The following is a 17,496-nucleotide window of genomic DNA, read 5'->3' on the forward strand; positions in this document are numbered from 1 at the left end:
ACACACACACACACCCAACACCAACACCACACACCACACACACACTACACACACACACACACACACACACACACACACACACACACACACACACACACACACACACACACACACACACACACACACACACACACACACACACACACACACACACACACACACACACTTTACGTATATGGATTCACGCAATATAAATGTCTCATGTATGTTATAGATGATTTACAAAAGACATTGAAGCAGATAGAGGAAGCTGTTACTCCGGAAGATAGAAAAATGCCGATCGCGAAGCTCGATGAAATCGTAAGGTTAGCGACGATAGCCGCGGATGAATGCGACTTCGGTACTTGCTTGGAACTAGGACACGATCTCTTCTCGAATGGCTGCATTCACGTACAAACTAGAGCTCTGGAAATGCTATTTATCGCTTACACTCATTTAAAAAGGCCACAGTTATTAAAAATACTTGAAGCACATTTGAAGAACAGGAAGAAGGATTGTGAATTAAGTATAATTTAAAAAAAAACATTTAAAGACGGTTATACACATAGATACATATTTCTTTTAATCAAACTGATCACACACATCATACATGTTGACTATAGTCTTTTTAGAAAACTGATGTCATGTTACAAATAAAATAAACAATAAGATAATTAAAAATAAGATAATAATTAAATATAAGATAAGACTCGCGTGTATTTAAGCAAATGAAGAAAAATCAAAATTATAAACGAGCAAAAAATGAAAAGAACTAATACATATTTATTCAATCTATAAGTAAATTGAAGATTACGAGTTCGCTGCTTCCATTCCAATGGAATGTGTGGGAGTAACAAACTCAACTTTTGATTACTTTAATTATAAATTTGAATAAATATGTATTAATTTTTTTCTTTATTTTTTGCTCATTTATAATCATGATTTTTTTTATTTGCTACAAACAAATTACTCCATTTTGTATGTATAAGATATATGTTATGCGTGTGCAAATGTAATTACTTTGAAAATTCATATATCTCTCTCTCCTAAAAATTTTCAATATCTTAAATTTAAATAAAATTTTTTAGGATGATATTTATAAAGCGAGTAGTGATAATTATGAAATAATCAAAATGCAAATGTAATATTTTTCACTGATAAAATAAAGAAAAAAATTATAAATTATATATGACAAAAATAGAAAATAAAATAATATTTAATCTGAGAAAATTAATAATTATATTAAAAAATATATCGCATATATTTTTATATATCCAGAATTCTGTTCGCGTTATTTGAAATCCTCAACAATTTTTACACTTAAAATGAGATATTTATTTGGACATTGAGAAGCGAAGATATTAAGTGTACAAAGAGCACAGAACGCGAACAAATCTTCTATTGGTAGCATCCGACAGTGAGATTGGCAGCACTGCATGTCAGAGTGTTCAGTCACCACAACCACACTCCACATTACTCCACAGTGCTCCACGGTGCATTCGAGTCAATTCGAGTTTCGAGTGTTCGACGTTCATCGTGCCACGAACGCGCAGTGGTGTGCAGTGGCGTGACACTGTGCGCGACAGTGCGTACGTGCGTGCGCGTTCCGCCCGTGGTCAGCAAAAATATGCAAAAGTATGAGAAGCTCGAAAAAATAGGAGAAGGTGAGCGCCGTTTGCGGTTGAAATTGCGGGGAATAAACGTCGTCCGGCGACGCAGTATCGTCGTCTGGCGATGCGCCGCGACTCGTCGTTTCCCGGTGTGCGTCATGTCCCCTCTTCATCTGTGCTACACTCTTTCTGTCAACACACAACGCAAGACCGTATATCATTAAATTTTCGACTCGCTTTTTTTTTTAATTTCCAGGCACTTATGGCACCGTGTTCAAAGCCAAGAATCGCGAGACGCACGAAATCGTCGCGCTGAAGCGGGTGCGACTGGACGATGATGATGAAGTAGGTAGTGCTTATCCGATCTATCTTTTTCCCTTTCTTTTTTTTCTTCTCTTTCGCACGAATCCCCCTCATCGCAATCCCCACCTGCTGTTTTGCCGCGACACCGACGTTCCGATTAATCTAATTAATCGATCGCTCGCGTACTTTATTTATAACGCGTCGCTCGCCTCGTGTCGCGTCGAAAATAAATCTTCACGACGAAGGCCGGCGCGATCTCCTTGATAACAGCGTCTTATCGCTTGTGTGCTCTTTATACCCAAGGGTGTACCATCATCAGCTCTACGGGAGATCTGTCTTCTGAAGGAACTCAAGCATAAAAATATAGTTCGTCTCTATGATGTGCTACACAGCGACAAGAAGCTCACCTTGGTATTTGAACACTGTGATCAGGATCTTAAGAAGTATTTTGATAGTCTAAATGGAGAAATTGACTTGGACGTCGTTAAATCATTCTTGTAAGATGTTTGTTTCTTGAATTTCATCCCACTATGGTTAACTTTTTGTAGAAAAATACTATTGGATCAGTAAAAAAATTATTGGAACAGTTTACAATATTTGATTCAAATAATTTTCCAATAATTTCCATTATTTTCAATAGTTTTTTCATGAGTCTAATAATATTTTTCCATAAAGAAAGATTGATAAATTTATGTCATTCCTTTCAGATATCAATTGTTAAGAGGACTAGCATTCTGTCATAGCCGTAATGTTTTACACAGAGACCTCAAACCACAAAACTTACTCATCAACAAGGTAAAAATGCAGTTACTAAATTTTTATATTTGAATATTTTTACAAAAATTCTTTTATAATATATTTAGATAAATATTTAGATAAATATTTTTTTTGCAGAGAAAATTTCTTATATATAACTATTTTATGTTTGTCTATTAAATCAGAGAATTATTTACAGAACGGGGAGTTGAAGCTCGCTGATTTTGGATTAGCAAGAGCATTTGGTATCCCTGTAAAATGTTACTCAGCAGAAGTTGTTACATTATGGTACCGTCCCCCAGATGTTCTTTTCGGAGCGAAATTATATACAACGTCCATTGATATGTGGAGCGCGGGATGCATATTCGCCGGTAATTGTCCCATAATCTTTTTCTTTTAAGAATTAAAAAGTAAATTATTGGCAAAACTTTTTATAATCAATATTATGCATAAATATTTACGAATCTGTAATATATAAAGAATAAAATATCGATATTTTGTTTTCATGATACAGAATTAGCGAACGCCGGTAGACCGCTTTTTCCTGGATCGGATGTAGATGATCAGTTGAAAAGAATATTCAAAATGTTAGGCACACCGACTGAAGAAACGTGGCCAGATTTAACGACACTTCCTGATTACAAACCATTCCCGCAGTACCATCCCACGCAAGGACTGGCACAGGTTACACCTAAACTCACTTCAAGAGGCAAAGACTTACTCCAGGTAAATTATTGTTTACTTTAATCATTGAAATAATAGAATTGCGAAACATAAACTCAGAGAAATCCAAGTTCGGATTCTGAAGTGATATTTTTTGCAATAAGTTATTTACAGGGTAGGTTTTAAAGATGCTAGCATTATTATTAAATCAACAATTCAGTAAGTGTGAGATTTCAGTTTATAATTTTGTTTAGAATTCGATAAACTGAATCGACGCACAGTATAGAATTGTATTTGTATATTCACACATAAATATTACTAATTTGTAAGCATTAAGATATGCTTTGAGCGAAAATAACTTTCTTCTCTTTTATTAATATTTAAACACTTCTCGATTTTATTTAATATTATTTATTAATAATTATTTAGCACATTTAATATGTTTATAGAATATATTAATAAATTATATAAAGAATATATATATTTAATATACACAAGCATAATCAAACTCTATCGATAATAATAAATCTAATACAATAATCTAACAATTTATAACAAAGAAAAATGTAAGATGAAAAAAATATAATGAAAGTATGTAGAATGAAAATGTAGAGAAATTAGAGTGATTTAGAATAGAGCATTAACATATAAATAATAATAAATAATAAAAAAATTTCTGTATAATGTATGCACAAAAGAACAATACTATGATTTAAGCCTTCATTAAAAAATCGCTAACAATATAAATAAAAATTTGAAAGATAGAAAATCGTTCCCTAAATCTCTTTTTCTTTAAATAAAATATCGAAAAATTATATTTATATTTTCTAAAATTAAGCAATAATAAGCTCTTTTATTTAAAGTTCTAGATGGTTTTCAATTGTATGTTTTCTGATTAACAGAGATTATTAGTGTGTAATCCGGCTCTACGGCTGTCGGCAGAGGAAGCGATGGTACATCCGTACTTCAACGACTTGAACCCTGTCATAAAAAACGACCGATGCCAATAGCAAGTCATCCCTTTTAGCTCAAACCAACCAAAAGCAAATTACGACACGCAGCGACCAAAAAGTGAAAAGGAAAATGTTCTGGCAATGATCATTTGTTAATATATATATGCGCTCGGATGAGATAATCGTCCCTTACAACAAGAAGAAGACACCGACGAGTCTTGTCATTTTATGACGAAAAAGAATTGATAAATCGTTAATTTTATCTTGACGGTAACTTGTTTATATCGAAAGTAAAAGTTTTACGGTCAACGGAAAAAAGATACGATATTTCATATGCGCTCGGAGTCGCGACTGATGAATATGAGGATTTTATGCGAGTTTGAGGATATTAAGCGCGATTTATTTATTATTAAATTATTATATCAATAAACCGATATCTTAAATAAGTTTTAATTATTGATCTTATTCCTCCTTTTCCTCTTATTATATTAATTTTTCTACATCGCGTCGAAGTGAAATCTGTGCGCTTCTTGGAGCCTCTCGATTTTGTCTTCTCTCCTCTCCTTCCAATATAAACCGAGAATTAAAGACGTGATCAAAGCGCAGGTGCCAGATAAAGCTGCTGCGCTTAGTAAAATTAACTTGCTGGGCGTAACGAATAGCTGAGCCTTCCATCTCGATGGTTCAGCAATTGGATTCGGTATCACGACCATCTGTGAATTAGGAATAATTTGCGGCCATTCTCGCGATTTGCCACCAACCTGAAAAATAAATATATATTTTAAAAATATTCTATCAATTGAAATTTTAGTAAAATCGAGTTACACCATAAATGGTAAGTAATTAATGTTGGATTAATAATCAATGTAATTGTATATCTTAAATTGCACTAAATTTTAAGGTTTCTAGTTTCTCAAAATCTGAATAATTCTTAATATATTTTTAATTGGTTAAAAAAGATAAGCTTAAAAAAGTTCCATTATCACAAATTTTGAAAAATCAAGACTATTTTTATAAAAAAAAATTATAAATTTACAGTTTTTTCACTTTATGGAATAAAGTACATAAAAATCATTATTCAGATGCTGAGAAACAGAAATCTTGTAATTCAGTGCAAATTTTGTGTTGTTGCATAAAAAAGTAGAGTTTTTAAAAATTAAAAAGTGATGAAATTTTTTGAAAAGCATTCTTTTTCAGTGTAAAAAGTCCTGCAAGAAATACCCATCATTTGTTGAAAAACAAAAAGTTGATCAAGTTTCTCAATGTAATCCTGCTTATATAGCAAAAACAGAACTCTCTAGTTTCAATTTTAATTAACATTAGTGTAATCAATTTTGTTTGTGATTATAATTTATTATTATAGTATATTATAACTGATGATATAAAAAGTCAAACGATCTTTTCATTACCCCTATCGTGAGAGCATCCACAAAATTGGGCGTTCTTCCTAAACCGAAGGTGGTGTACGGCAAATTAAGCGAGAAATGTGCGCTTTGGGGTAATTGCGCTGCGATTGCGTTGCGAGGACTACCATCCTGCGTGGTGGTTCTGTACGCAATTGACGGTCCCGGCAGATTGGTGCCATAGGTCCTCTTTTTTTTACCGAGTGAGCCTGGCGAAATGGGATACATGCTGTTGGTGCGTCCAGTGAGCACCATCACCTTAACAAAGTTCGCGTCGTAGTCCAAACTGTTCTTGAATGCCGCTGTGCGATAGGTATCGTTTTTTGTCTTATCAACTTCGACTAAGATCACATCCAGAATGCCGTCCTGATAAAAATCATAAAACACTGCCATCGCGGTCTCATTATAGAACGGATTCAGTGCCTGCCACTTGACATCGAAAGTACGATTGAAGCCGGCGCAGTTATTGCACGCCACATTCTGCAATAAAAATGATTGCGTCTGTTTTGCAGACTGTAGAGTCGCTAGCAAATCTGGATAACCATCCATGTTAAAGTCGCCGCCGCGTAGAGTGATAGTCTCTGTGTAACGATGACCATTAGGCTTTACAAAACCCCACAAAACGTTATTGGGGTCACGGAAGTTCACTCGCAGATTGTACCATCCATTCAAGTACATCATTATCGTACAATTGGTACAGGCCTCATCAAAACACAATGGTAAAAGAAGAGCCATCTTGCCAGTCAGCTCGACATCCAGATAAAGAGTCTGTCCAAATTCTCCTTTGAAATTTTTATCGATTGATATATTATATGGAAGATCTATCTCATGAGAAAATGTGAATTCTTTTCCTGTGCCCAATCCATACCATATCTCGAAGGACTTCTTCGTGGTTATCACAAGATCAGGCAAAAAGTCACCGTTCCAATCCAGAAAGGCATTGGAATGTGGGTTTCTTACGGGTTCCAGTGGTTCGGATGGCATCAAACTATACTTGCACATCTCAACAGTATCTGGAGTGGTTCTATTCTCATTAAATATCCAGAACATCCTTTTGCCATCTTTGTCCACTCCAAAGAGATCGATTATCATATCTTGATTGTAGTCCAATGCCAATGGCTGATCACGCATCTCTATAAAGGGATTCCACTCATTGCTGCAATTCAGATGGCCATTACCACCCCACAGTATATGCGCATAAGTGAGCTTCTTATCACGATTGAACGTCGTCACCAGGATATCCATGAAGACGTCGCCATCAAAATCACCTGGTACTATACTCGTTACATGATCTTTAAATGAACAATTCAGGTCTGGCTTGGGCCGTAGCAGTGGTTCCTGCTCAGCCGCCAGGAATATTTCCACTGTATGTGTTTTGTCATATGTGCGTAGCATAAACACGTCTGTTAACTCATCAGAATTGAAGTCTCCAAACGCCGCTGGCATACCATATAGCTCATTCCCAAACACAGCAGGTGTTATATCGCTGCATTTGGCTATCGAGATGAGTGCGACGAGGTGGACAAACGTTCGAATCCACATAATTCACATTCCAATAAATAATCTACAACAATTATGTATCTTTAGAATACAGAGTGATAGAATAAATTACTTTGATACAAGTATTGAGGCATTTTATATAACAATGATGTGCAATCTGATATATATATATAAATAATCCAATAATAAATAATTCAATTTAAATAATAATAAAGAACAAAAAGATAAATGGGTCACACAAAATGCGTGATAACAATCTATGAGACAGTTGTCTAAAATATTTTTTTACCTTCTTCAATAATATAATTGATATTTTTGTATTCAATTTACAGCTCTTTCTACATTGTAATAGTAACTTAATTAGTTTTGTCTTCGTAAAATATGAATGTTAACGATAATAAATTAAAGATGACAAAGATATCAGCAAATCAGTGCTATAAAAAATTATGGCTCACTAATTGGAGAGCATTTGTCAATCCTTTCAAAATCGAAAGTTTTATAAGATTAGCAAAATAATATATTTACTTTACAATGATCTCAGACATATAATTAAATATGAATGGCTAAAAATAATATTTTGCTTTTTCAATTTTTTAATCGCGATGAGTAATAAGATTGAACAGGTGATCACTTTTTTATCTGTGCACTTAACCTAAAATTAACAATAAAAAACCGCGAATAAATACAGATAACCAAATAAAATGATAACCTGCAATATATTCGTTCATAAATCAAGATAATCGAAAAATATGATGGATTAACAAACAAATATACCTGAGGAATGTACTATGCTGCTGCACAACGCATTAGTTCATCACTTAACTGATTGTATGTCCGACATATCTGACAACCACAATGAACGATAAGTGGTGGAAGGAACTCAATTCTTGCGTATCTCTAAGCCAATGAGAATGTGACATCATACGCTGCCATGTTGCTGCGGTTATTTAAATTAATCATGTAATGATTATTTTGCTTAATTTTGTGTTTTTAATAATATTTGTTTACAATATGTAATATAATAAATTTGATTTTATCTTTTGCTATAAAAATTAATTTTTCACAAGCTTCTTCCTACTTTAATATTAACGCTTTCTCTTTTGAGAAGAGATAAAAATATCTCTAAATTCTTCTTTTCAATGATCATTTTATGTTTTTATTTGGCAACTACTAATTTTTATTCTTGAGTTGTCACATCAGAATTACCGCGCTACAAATGTATGGTTAAATAATTCAAATTTAAAATTGAATTGCCTTGATTTATTTATATAATATAAAAAACATAATTTTATTTTTTTTGAAATACAAAAATTTAGCACAAAATAATACTGATAAAATAATTTAGGTCAATACTTTTCAATTAAATAATCAAACTATACTCTTTATTTTGAATTTAGTACCTCATGATAATTAATTTGGAATGTAAAAAGCAGAATGTTTCGGCATGAATATTTATATTATAATTTATATTATAATTTATATTATAAAGAATTAAATATTTCGTTTGATATATGTATAATACATTAATATTTATAGATAGACGATTGGTGTTTAAGAGATAGTTAACGGCCTTGGTATTTAAGAAAATAGTTATGAGAAACGAGAATAAAGTATACTTATTTCTTGTGTGAAAAAAATCATTTTTGATAAACAATATAACAAATAATTAAATTCTTTAATAAATTTTTGAGTTTGAACATACTCTTTATCTGATTTTTTTTTTGACATTTTGATCACCCTTCAGAAAATTCAAATTTTTTAGACTTAGAAATTTTTTATATCCTGATTCTTAAATTTTGATATCAAATTCCCGATAATATTCTCCTAATACTTTAGTTATTTCTGAGAATTTATATTTTTTTTACAGAAATAAAAACATAAGAAAATAAAAAAGATTTTCAGAACGCATAAATGATGCTTTAGTTGGTACAATCTAATAATGTAAAAACGTTTCAGCAATTTGTAGGCATTTCGGTGATTGTATATTTTCATATAATTTGACATGTTTTCAAACATAAACACTACGTGATTAATTATTATTCTCTAACATAGAATATTTCATTAAATATTAAATTCATAGAATATTTCATTAAAAAATTTATAAAAACAATAGAATAAAATACTGATTTAATTTTTACCGCAAATTTATCAATAAAACTGTTCCACAATTCTACTTAATAAGTTATGCTGATAAAACAGCTAGTTGCTGCTAAGCTGCTGCAATGAACAAATCTGTTACTAAATCGACTATATTTTCCTCATCAAGGAAACAAATATTTTTTATAAAAAAGTATTAATAAAATTGTAATAATAAATAGTTAATAAATAAAAATAACTAACAATAATATGTTATAATTCTTATTTTATTTACTTGCAGTTCTATTATCACATATGTTTTACAATCCCAACAATAAAAACATATTTAATGGTGTAACATCGCATCGTGTATATGTATATTGTTCTATGTACAATATGTATAAATATTTGTATAAAAAAATGTGTTTGCACAATTTTGTTTTAAATTACTTGATTTAACATTGGGGCAACTTCTTCGTTATATCATCAAATTTGTTTTCGAATCGATTTATAATTGTTGTTATTAACGTTCGCAAATACTTTATTGTATAACGTTCGCAAATACTTTGACATTTTTTTTTGTTAGAATAAGGCAAGAATTTATTTTATTTTAGACTACATTTATTTATAAAAAGAAAAACAAACGCTACTTGTCGAAGGCACTTGTAGATACACGATCACAGAACACTCGCATTGATTTCCTTCTACAATTAACGTATGTTGGTAAATTTATTTTTAAAGTTTTAGTATAAAATTGCAAGATAAATAAGCCAACATAAATAAGCCAAACAAATATTTTTAATACATGTTATTTAATAATTCTTTTAATTTTTAAGCAATTCGATCTTTTCAAATTTATACTTGTAAGTATTTTCGCGCAATTACGTATTTCAGGTAGTGATTATTATTAATGTCGATTACAACAAATAGCATCGATTTCGAGACCATACAGAAAACGAAATTACTGCTGTCACAGTTATTGTTCGGTTAGTGCAGTTTAAAAAAAGAGAAACTTATCAATTAAGGAAAAAATGCATTCTACTATACAAATGTGATTCAATTTGAAAATTTCTATTTTTTAATAAGATGGAGGTAAAATGGATCTTTTCTTGTTCTTTGTAAACGCTTTATAAATAACTACGAGCAATAACTCATCTAATATCTATAACTTAATAGGATTGCTATGCGCAAATATCTACAATATGTATAAACACCATTGTTGTATTGTATACACTGTGCTGTTCGTAACATTATAGGTAAAGACCTTTGGCTTTTCCTTGGCTCCATAACAAAACAGGATTTGTCATTACCTCTTTTACATAGGCCATGCAATACAATACAAAATGGCAGTAGTTGCAATAAAAAGTGATGTATTAAAAGAAGATGAACGATGAGGATTTTTACTCTAATACTGCTGCCACAAGTTTGTCAAGTTACAAACAAGAAATCTATCTTGAAGATAAGCGTTAGGAAACACTACGATTCATTCTTCCCTGGTATAATCATTGTAAATCTATTCAAATTTATCAAATACAAATCTTAGCAAATATCTCATTTTCTAAAAATAATAAAGCCGTCAATGTGTTGTTAGCAAAGTGGAAGACCGAGATTAAGTTATATTTAAATATGGAACGACTGCAGAGATGTCCAAATTGATGGAGAACTCATTGTGCACATCGATATTTACATTTATCGGGATATACAATATACTGATTCTATTAAAATTTATATTACACAAAAATAATAATATCGCATATCACAAATGAATATGAATTAACGTCGTATATATCGTATATATCTAAAAAGCATGTTTCTTTTACACTAATGTTAATGTTCATTTGTATATTCAAGCAATAGCGATATACACAATTCAATTTGAATATTTTTAATTAGATAATTTTGATATACAGTTAAGACATTTTGTAAAAAGTTTCTGTAATCTTCTTAAAATCGTATCCGCTTTAACTTATTTGTGTGTAATGACATTTTTAGCAATTTTATGGAAATTCGCTTATCTGCAAGTAATAGTTTTCATTTTTATATTCCTTTTGAGAATCATCTCTTCCATCGTTTCTCTAGCATGCCAGTTCTTAAAGTGCGATTCTCTAATTCTACATAATACACAAAATTATTATGTAAAAATTGATAAATTATAAAATATAACGATTGACGCGAACCGAAGCTTATAATAATAGCTTGGTTATGAGTATATTCTACACATATATTTTCTCCCTTTCTTTTCTCTGTCTGTCTCTCTTTCTCTCTCTTTCTTACACACATACAAATTACCTTTCACACAAAACACGATATAATATTAAAGCGATTGATGTACAACTTTTGCAATACAAAAGTATGAAGATCTGTAAGGGCAAATTGACATAATTATTATGAAAAATTTTATATCTTTACGATAAAAAATATACAGTTGTGAGATTAACTTAAACTTAATGTAGTCGCTTGTTTCGAATGGCTAAATAAAGGGAGGGAATGAATACATGCATAAACAGAAATGACCAAGTGGACACAATCGTCACGTCATCAGTGTCCTCGTATCATCACTGATTTTATAGATAAAATATTCACTTGTCAATGTTGAGTCTCGTTCACAATTTTTACACTGTCTAGTTGATTTTTCTCATTTTTGTCGTCATCCTTATCCGGATTATCCCATGCTTGCCTTTGACCAGAACCGAAAATTGCATAAAATGTCGCACAAAAGATGTAAACGCCAGCGCAGATCATAAATACAATCCTCCATTTTGCTTGTGATGGCTGAAAATATTAACATAACATAAATAATATTGTATTTAATTTCAATTACACACGCACGCACGCACACACACACACACACACACACACACACACACACACACACACACACACACACACACACACACACACACACACACACGCACACGCACACGCACGCACTTACCGATTTAGCAATCACTTCTCCAACAGTAATCGGTGCGAGAAGTCCAGCGAGATTAGCGATACAATTTGTAAAGGACATTAAAATCCCAGCAAATCTTGGAGAAATGTCGAGGTGATTTACTTTAAAACCAGAATAAATAGCACCATTCAGACCGACTCCCAATGTAATAATAGTTACTGTCAACCAGGCATTGCAACCGGTATACGAAGCCGCTATCAATGCCAAGGCCGGTGCAAATTGGCCGATGCTGTTAACAATCTTGCGAGTTACAGTATGAGTAAATTTTCCCGAAGAGATCATCCAATCAGCGACATGAGAGATAAACATGGAGAAAAGCCACATAGCAAAATACGGAAGTGCTGAATAAATACCATTCTGAAATACAAGATAAACGATAAACGAGTTTCGTACAGAAAAATCCTCCTTTCTTTCCAAATTTTGAATTTATCATTCATGAATACATTACTTACTTTTTTAATACTGAAGTGAAGAATCTGTTTCATAAATGTCGGAAGTTGAGTCATCAATGTTTCGTATCCATAATTTTGACCCATATGCGCCATTAAGATAGCCCAAAATGGTAACGAAGTTGCAATGGATTTCCATGGTACGGGAGGCGACGACTAAAAAAAGAAAGAATATTAGTTATCTCAACTTTGTTATTATTAATATACTTCGTGTCATATCAATTCTAAGTGATTTTTATCTGCTATGCTGAGTCAGATGATTTACAGTATTTTTGTTTGTATTTGTTAAGTAAAATGTATTTTATAATAATTAAAAAATTACAAAAATTATTGTTATAAGGAAAAAAAATCTAATATACACCAATATTAAATCATAAAGTAATCCAATATATGACCTACTCGCTATTTGTGGATAATTATACAATAAATTCAATAAATAATATTAAGGCAATAACCTTAGTTTTATACTTACTTTTTCTTTAAATGTTCATCATGTATCGATGTAAATATTTGAAAATATCTCATATATTTTTAATGTTCAGAAATATATATTTTTTTAAATCTATTAATTTTCAATTTTGGACTTAGCAAAAAATTACAAAACTTAGATAAACTATAAAGTTTGATTATTTTCATTATAATTATATAGCCACACATAAGATCGATATAAAAAATTACAAGTACGTTTCTTTCTATAATTAAAATATCAAATGGTTTGAGTGATATGTTTAACATGAATTACCGATAATCTACACGGCATGAAATGTATAGAAGAGATCTATTGTATTATTATAAAAAACGATAGATTAAGATAAATTCGACTAAATATTCGATTTACATAATAAATTGAGATAAATGTTCGATTAATTCACATAGCAAAAAAATGAAAAGAAACTCACGGATATACCAGCACTACCCCATAGAGAGCTGAGTATGAACTTCTTTTCATCTTCAGCGATGCTTGGATGTTGTTCCGGATCCTCATAGACCCATATGAGGAACGCTATGCACCAGAGGGTACCAATAACACCAAATACGTAGAAAATGGACGGCCATCCGCCTACTAATTGCCAATCGGCCAACAAACCGCTCAACGGCATAGATATTATCGTACCAAACTGTGCACCTATCGATGTGAAGAGAGAGAAAAATGACAAAAAAAAACATGATTAGTTATTATTATCGGGCGTCCGATCCTCCTTATGCTCTTTCTCTTTTTACCAACGAAAAAAAACCTTGAGGGAGTGCATGGTTAAAAAAGACGATAACTCAAGAAATTGAAAATGGCCCACGGTCCACGGTCCACAAATCTCGTCACAGCAAGAAGCGCGCGTACACACAGTAGCGACTCGATGCATCAAAATGCCCCAGAGACAGAGAGGAGGATTCTCGCGTAGCGAACTAGCTCTCGATTCGATACACGCGATAAATCGCTACATAAAGGAAGAAAAAATCGCATTGAACGAGCTTACCGGCATAGACAAAGGCACCCATCCTGCTCCGCTCGTTAGGTGGTATCCATTTCGCCAGCAGTGCGTGTGTGCAAGGCACAATAGGACCCTGCAATAGGGATTAATCCATTCCTAGGGGGAAGGAAATACACCCGTACAATCAAAAAACGTTCACACTCAAACGGATCAGTAAGCCTTTAAGCTTATGACTATAATTACTTATATTATTAATTATTATATTATTACATGTTAATGCTAAAACTAATATATAAATCTTTCTCTACAAATGTATACACACAGAGATTTTTGTCTTACTAATTAAAGTGTTTGTCAGCATAATACATAATGTAGAAAACTAGGACTAAAATAAAAGGCAAATAATAATGGCTATGTAATAAATGTTTGTTTATCAAATTTTTTTAATTTGTGAACTTTATACTTACGAACGAATGAAAGTTGTTTGCAAAATATATATTTGGACAACAGATAACCGATCCCGAAACATCACACATTCTCATCTTCGCTCGTTCTTCTCGAGTCTCAATCAAACTATTACGTGTTATAATAGTAAGGGATTTTTGAAATGTTACTTACCTCTCCTAAACCCTGAATGAAGCGAACGATTATCAGCGGCCAATATCCCCAATTCGCGGATATTGGGACTAGTAATCCAAAAAGCGAATTGATCAGCATGCCGATTCCGAGGAAGTATTTGGCGCCATAACGCTTGGCAAGTATACCGAATGGTATTTGCGTTATAACGTAGCCCCAAAAGAATGAACTTAAAAGATAGCCTTGTTGCTTGTTGTCCCATACAAATGGTCCGTCGGCGCTCTGCAAAGACATTTTTAATTCCTTTACATAAATTCTCGCAATCTCTTAAAAACAAAACTAAAATTTTGTATACTTACGCGTTCGGCAGCGTCGGTTTCATTGGTCAACTTTCCACATTTATCCTCGATTTCTATCACCTCATCGTTGTTCTTGATAGCTGTATGATTAACCATCGCGACGATAGCCACAGACATGTTGGTCCTCATTATGTAAGCATTTGCCATACCGAGAAATATCATGAAAGTCACCATGTGACGCTTCCCAAACCGGACTGAAAGAATAAAGAAACGTATTATTAAATTGCGATATCGATAAGTAAAGATAACACAAACGAAATGTTATGTAATATCTCATATTATACTCAATATCTTTATTCATTAACAATAAATCTGCATGTCTAATTTTAATTACTGAAAGTTTCAATTTCTCTATAGAAATTGTTTCTAAAAATATAATAGGATATTGTTTATTGCATCTTTTATTAATTATCTTTTTGTTAAAAATTTACGTAACTAACAGTAAGCTTTAAATTAAAATTCTAAAGATTTCAATTGGAAAAATTTCCATTTGAGCAAAATCAATTCCGGATTAAAATCTATTATTTAAGAAATATACAATGTTAAAAGTATTTTGTCTTATATAATGCACTGTTATATATAACAGTATATTGTGTAATGTACATTATATGTTTTGTAGCGCTAGAATACATGTGCCGTCTAAATATTGTGATAATTAGAATGAAGACATTGTGGCATCGTTAATTAACACTCCTGAAATATTCGCCAAAGCATGTCCTGTAACTACTAATATGCATTAGCAGATACTCTGCCAAATTTTCACGGAAATAACCGAAGGACGAGCCGTGGGATTAATGTCGAGGTGAGGGTTACGCCAAAAAAGACTATGACGTGAGTTAATTGAGCTACAAACTATAAACTATAAATCAACGGAAACGTGCTATCAAATACATCTATATAAAATCATATGATGTCACAAAAATCTTATATTTCAACAAATAATTTTGCCGTTCCTATAGAATCTGATATTGTTTCATGTGGCAAAAAATTATTTTAAGATAAATCAATTTGTATTTCAAATTTTTTAATTTATATTCGAATTCGAAACCGTATTTCGAAATCTTAAAAAAAAGACCAACGTCAGCTTGTAATTTATAGGCAAAGAAAAATAAACTATTAAAAACACAAGATTTCTTTCCATATATATATATTCAACTTATAGAATGATATCAGTTTTATTTTCGAGGTTTTTTGAACAAAGTTCGTGCAAATTTCACATAAATTTTTTGAGAATTTTCGTCATTTCGCAACAGAATTGTTGAGTTTTTGCGCAGCAATCAATGAACGTGAGTCATTAGATTGTAATCGGTTATATGATATGTACGACATGTAAATGCCGTGTCGTGCGTAATAACTGCTGCGAGTTTCATTGTTACAATTAACAAAGATTCGTATGAATTACAAAGTATAAAAGTCTTACAATATTTCACGTTAATAAGCTACGATCTATGTGCTACATTTGATCAATGTGTATGTAAGAAGATCAAATTTGCCATCGCATCATTAATTGATCAATGATTGGTACAAAGAAGCGACAAATAAGAATCGAATAGGTACTCGTGTCATTGTGTCATAAATATTCGTGAAAAAGAATGTTAAGACATTGTATGTCTTCATTATATAGAGTATGTACATGAAGAGCTTCGAGTAATATTCCATGAGTTTGAAATCGCGTCAGCGGTGACATAATATATGAAGCACCATTTCATTTATGACAATCTTTTCTATTTATAATCTATATTTTGTGTTATCATCGTTATCATCCCTTTTTAACGTGAATTCTTGTATATTTACTTTTACAGATAAAAATGTATTAGAGATAATAATACAAATTTTTTAAATTTTTAATTTTATAATTTTTAATATATTTATTATATATCACAATTCTAAAAATTGTGATTAAATCTATTTCAATGACAGAGGTAAAAAAAAATCTAAGTTAAAATCTAAATTAAAATTAAAATAAATGATTCTCTCATATTTGGCTCTATAAATTATGTAGAAAATATGCGATCGCCAGATATTTGCTATTTAAAGATTGCTGCTTCGAAAAGATGACTCTTATTGACTTATGCGAATCAGAACTTTATCTCGCCTTATTTAATCAACTTTAAATGAGTGCCCACAGTCTAAATCGCTGCAATCGATTCTATTTGATCCTAGTGAGAAACCTTTTGTACGATACGCGAATCAACTACAATGAAGCTAACGATGTTAGTGAAGAATAACGAGCACTTCATTTTAAAGGGATTGCCAGACAAGTATGTTTACCATCGTGATGTTTATCACCGGTAGTTTAGTACATGAGTCATATCTCCGCATAATCGATAGCGTAATCGCTTACATGAACTCCGTGGGCTGAGTTTAGCTCAACTCTAAAATTTTTTTAACATTATAACTTTATGATTATTATGAAAAAATCAATTCCTTGACAGAAATCTACAATCGATATATATTTACTCAATAAAATTCAATCTCTCTCTCTCTCT

The 17,496-nt window shown here is 31.8% G+C and overlaps 4 protein-coding genes across 4 annotated transcripts in view; 2 read left to right on the plus strand and 2 right to left on the minus strand.

Annotated features, from left to right (window-relative positions):
• The window catches only part of LOC105627215 (UPF0609 protein C4orf27 homolog), a 2,379-nt gene extending 1,863 nt beyond the window's left edge, over nucleotides 1–516 (plus strand). Inside the window, 1 exon segment of the mRNA XM_012208502.1 lies at nucleotides 215–516. Within this exon segment, the coding sequence (XP_012063892.1) occupies nucleotides 215–516 (302 nt within the window).
• Nucleotides 517–1,606: 1,090 nt separating this feature from the next.
• Nucleotides 1,607–4,706, plus strand: LOC105627216 (cyclin-dependent-like kinase 5). The gene is made up of 7 exons (XM_012208503.1): nucleotides 1,607–1,643; nucleotides 1,846–1,934; nucleotides 2,196–2,389; nucleotides 2,600–2,687; nucleotides 2,848–3,019; nucleotides 3,163–3,374; nucleotides 4,214–4,706. Exons 1-7 carry the CDS (start codon nucleotides 1,607–1,609, stop codon nucleotides 4,319–4,321), a joined length of 900 nt encoding a protein of 299 aa, XP_012063893.1. The 3' UTR covers nucleotides 4,322–4,706.
• A 55-nt stretch (nucleotides 4,707–4,761) lies between these two features.
• LOC105627217 (T-cell immunomodulatory protein) lies at nucleotides 4,762–7,209 on the minus strand. Its single transcript, XM_012208504.1, has 2 exons — nucleotides 5,674–7,209; nucleotides 4,762–5,025 (listed from the first exon to the last, which is right to left on the minus strand). The coding sequence occupies exons 1-2, from the start codon at nucleotides 7,207–7,209 to the stop codon at nucleotides 4,762–4,764; spliced, it is 1,800 nt and encodes a 599-aa protein (XP_012063894.1).
• A 4,620-nt stretch (nucleotides 7,210–11,829) lies between these two features.
• LOC105627218 (putative inorganic phosphate cotransporter) overlaps nucleotides 11,830–17,496 on the minus strand; it is a 38,254-nt gene continuing 32,587 nt past the window's right edge. Inside the window, 7 exon segments of the mRNA XM_012208505.1 lie at nucleotides 11,830–12,015; nucleotides 12,179–12,553; nucleotides 12,649–12,801; nucleotides 13,545–13,771; nucleotides 14,118–14,205; nucleotides 14,691–14,930; nucleotides 15,008–15,201. Coding sequence (XP_012063895.1) covers nucleotides 11,830–12,015; nucleotides 12,179–12,553; nucleotides 12,649–12,801; nucleotides 13,545–13,771; nucleotides 14,118–14,205; nucleotides 14,691–14,930; nucleotides 15,008–15,201 — 1,463 coding nt within the window.

This window comes from Atta cephalotes (assembly GCF_000143395.1).
Source record: "Atta cephalotes unplaced genomic scaffold scaffold00008, whole genome shotgun sequence".
Lineage (NCBI taxonomy): Eukaryota > Metazoa > Arthropoda > Insecta > Hymenoptera > Formicidae > Atta > Atta cephalotes.

Bases quoted from the DNA above. Each gene is read 5' to 3' on its own strand.
- LOC105627216 (XM_012208503.1), top strand. From the start codon at position 1,607: ATGCAAAAGTATGAGAAGCTCGAAAAAATAGGAGAAG. The intron at 2,390-2,599 runs GTAAGATGTTTG...CATTCCTTTCAG, and splicing joins GACGTCGTTAAATCATTCTT to ATATCAATTGTTAAGAGGAC. The intron at 3,020-3,162 runs GTAATTGTCCCA...TTCATGATACAG, and splicing joins CGCGGGATGCATATTCGCCG to AATTAGCGAACGCCGGTAGA.
- LOC105627217 (XM_012208504.1), bottom strand. From the start codon at position 7,209: ATGTGGATTCGAACGTTTGTCCACCTCGTCGCACTCATCTCGATAGCC. The intron at 5,026-5,673 runs GTAATGAAAAGA...TTTATTTTTCAG, and splicing joins TGGATGCTCTCACGATAGGG to GTTGGTGGCAAATCGCGAGA.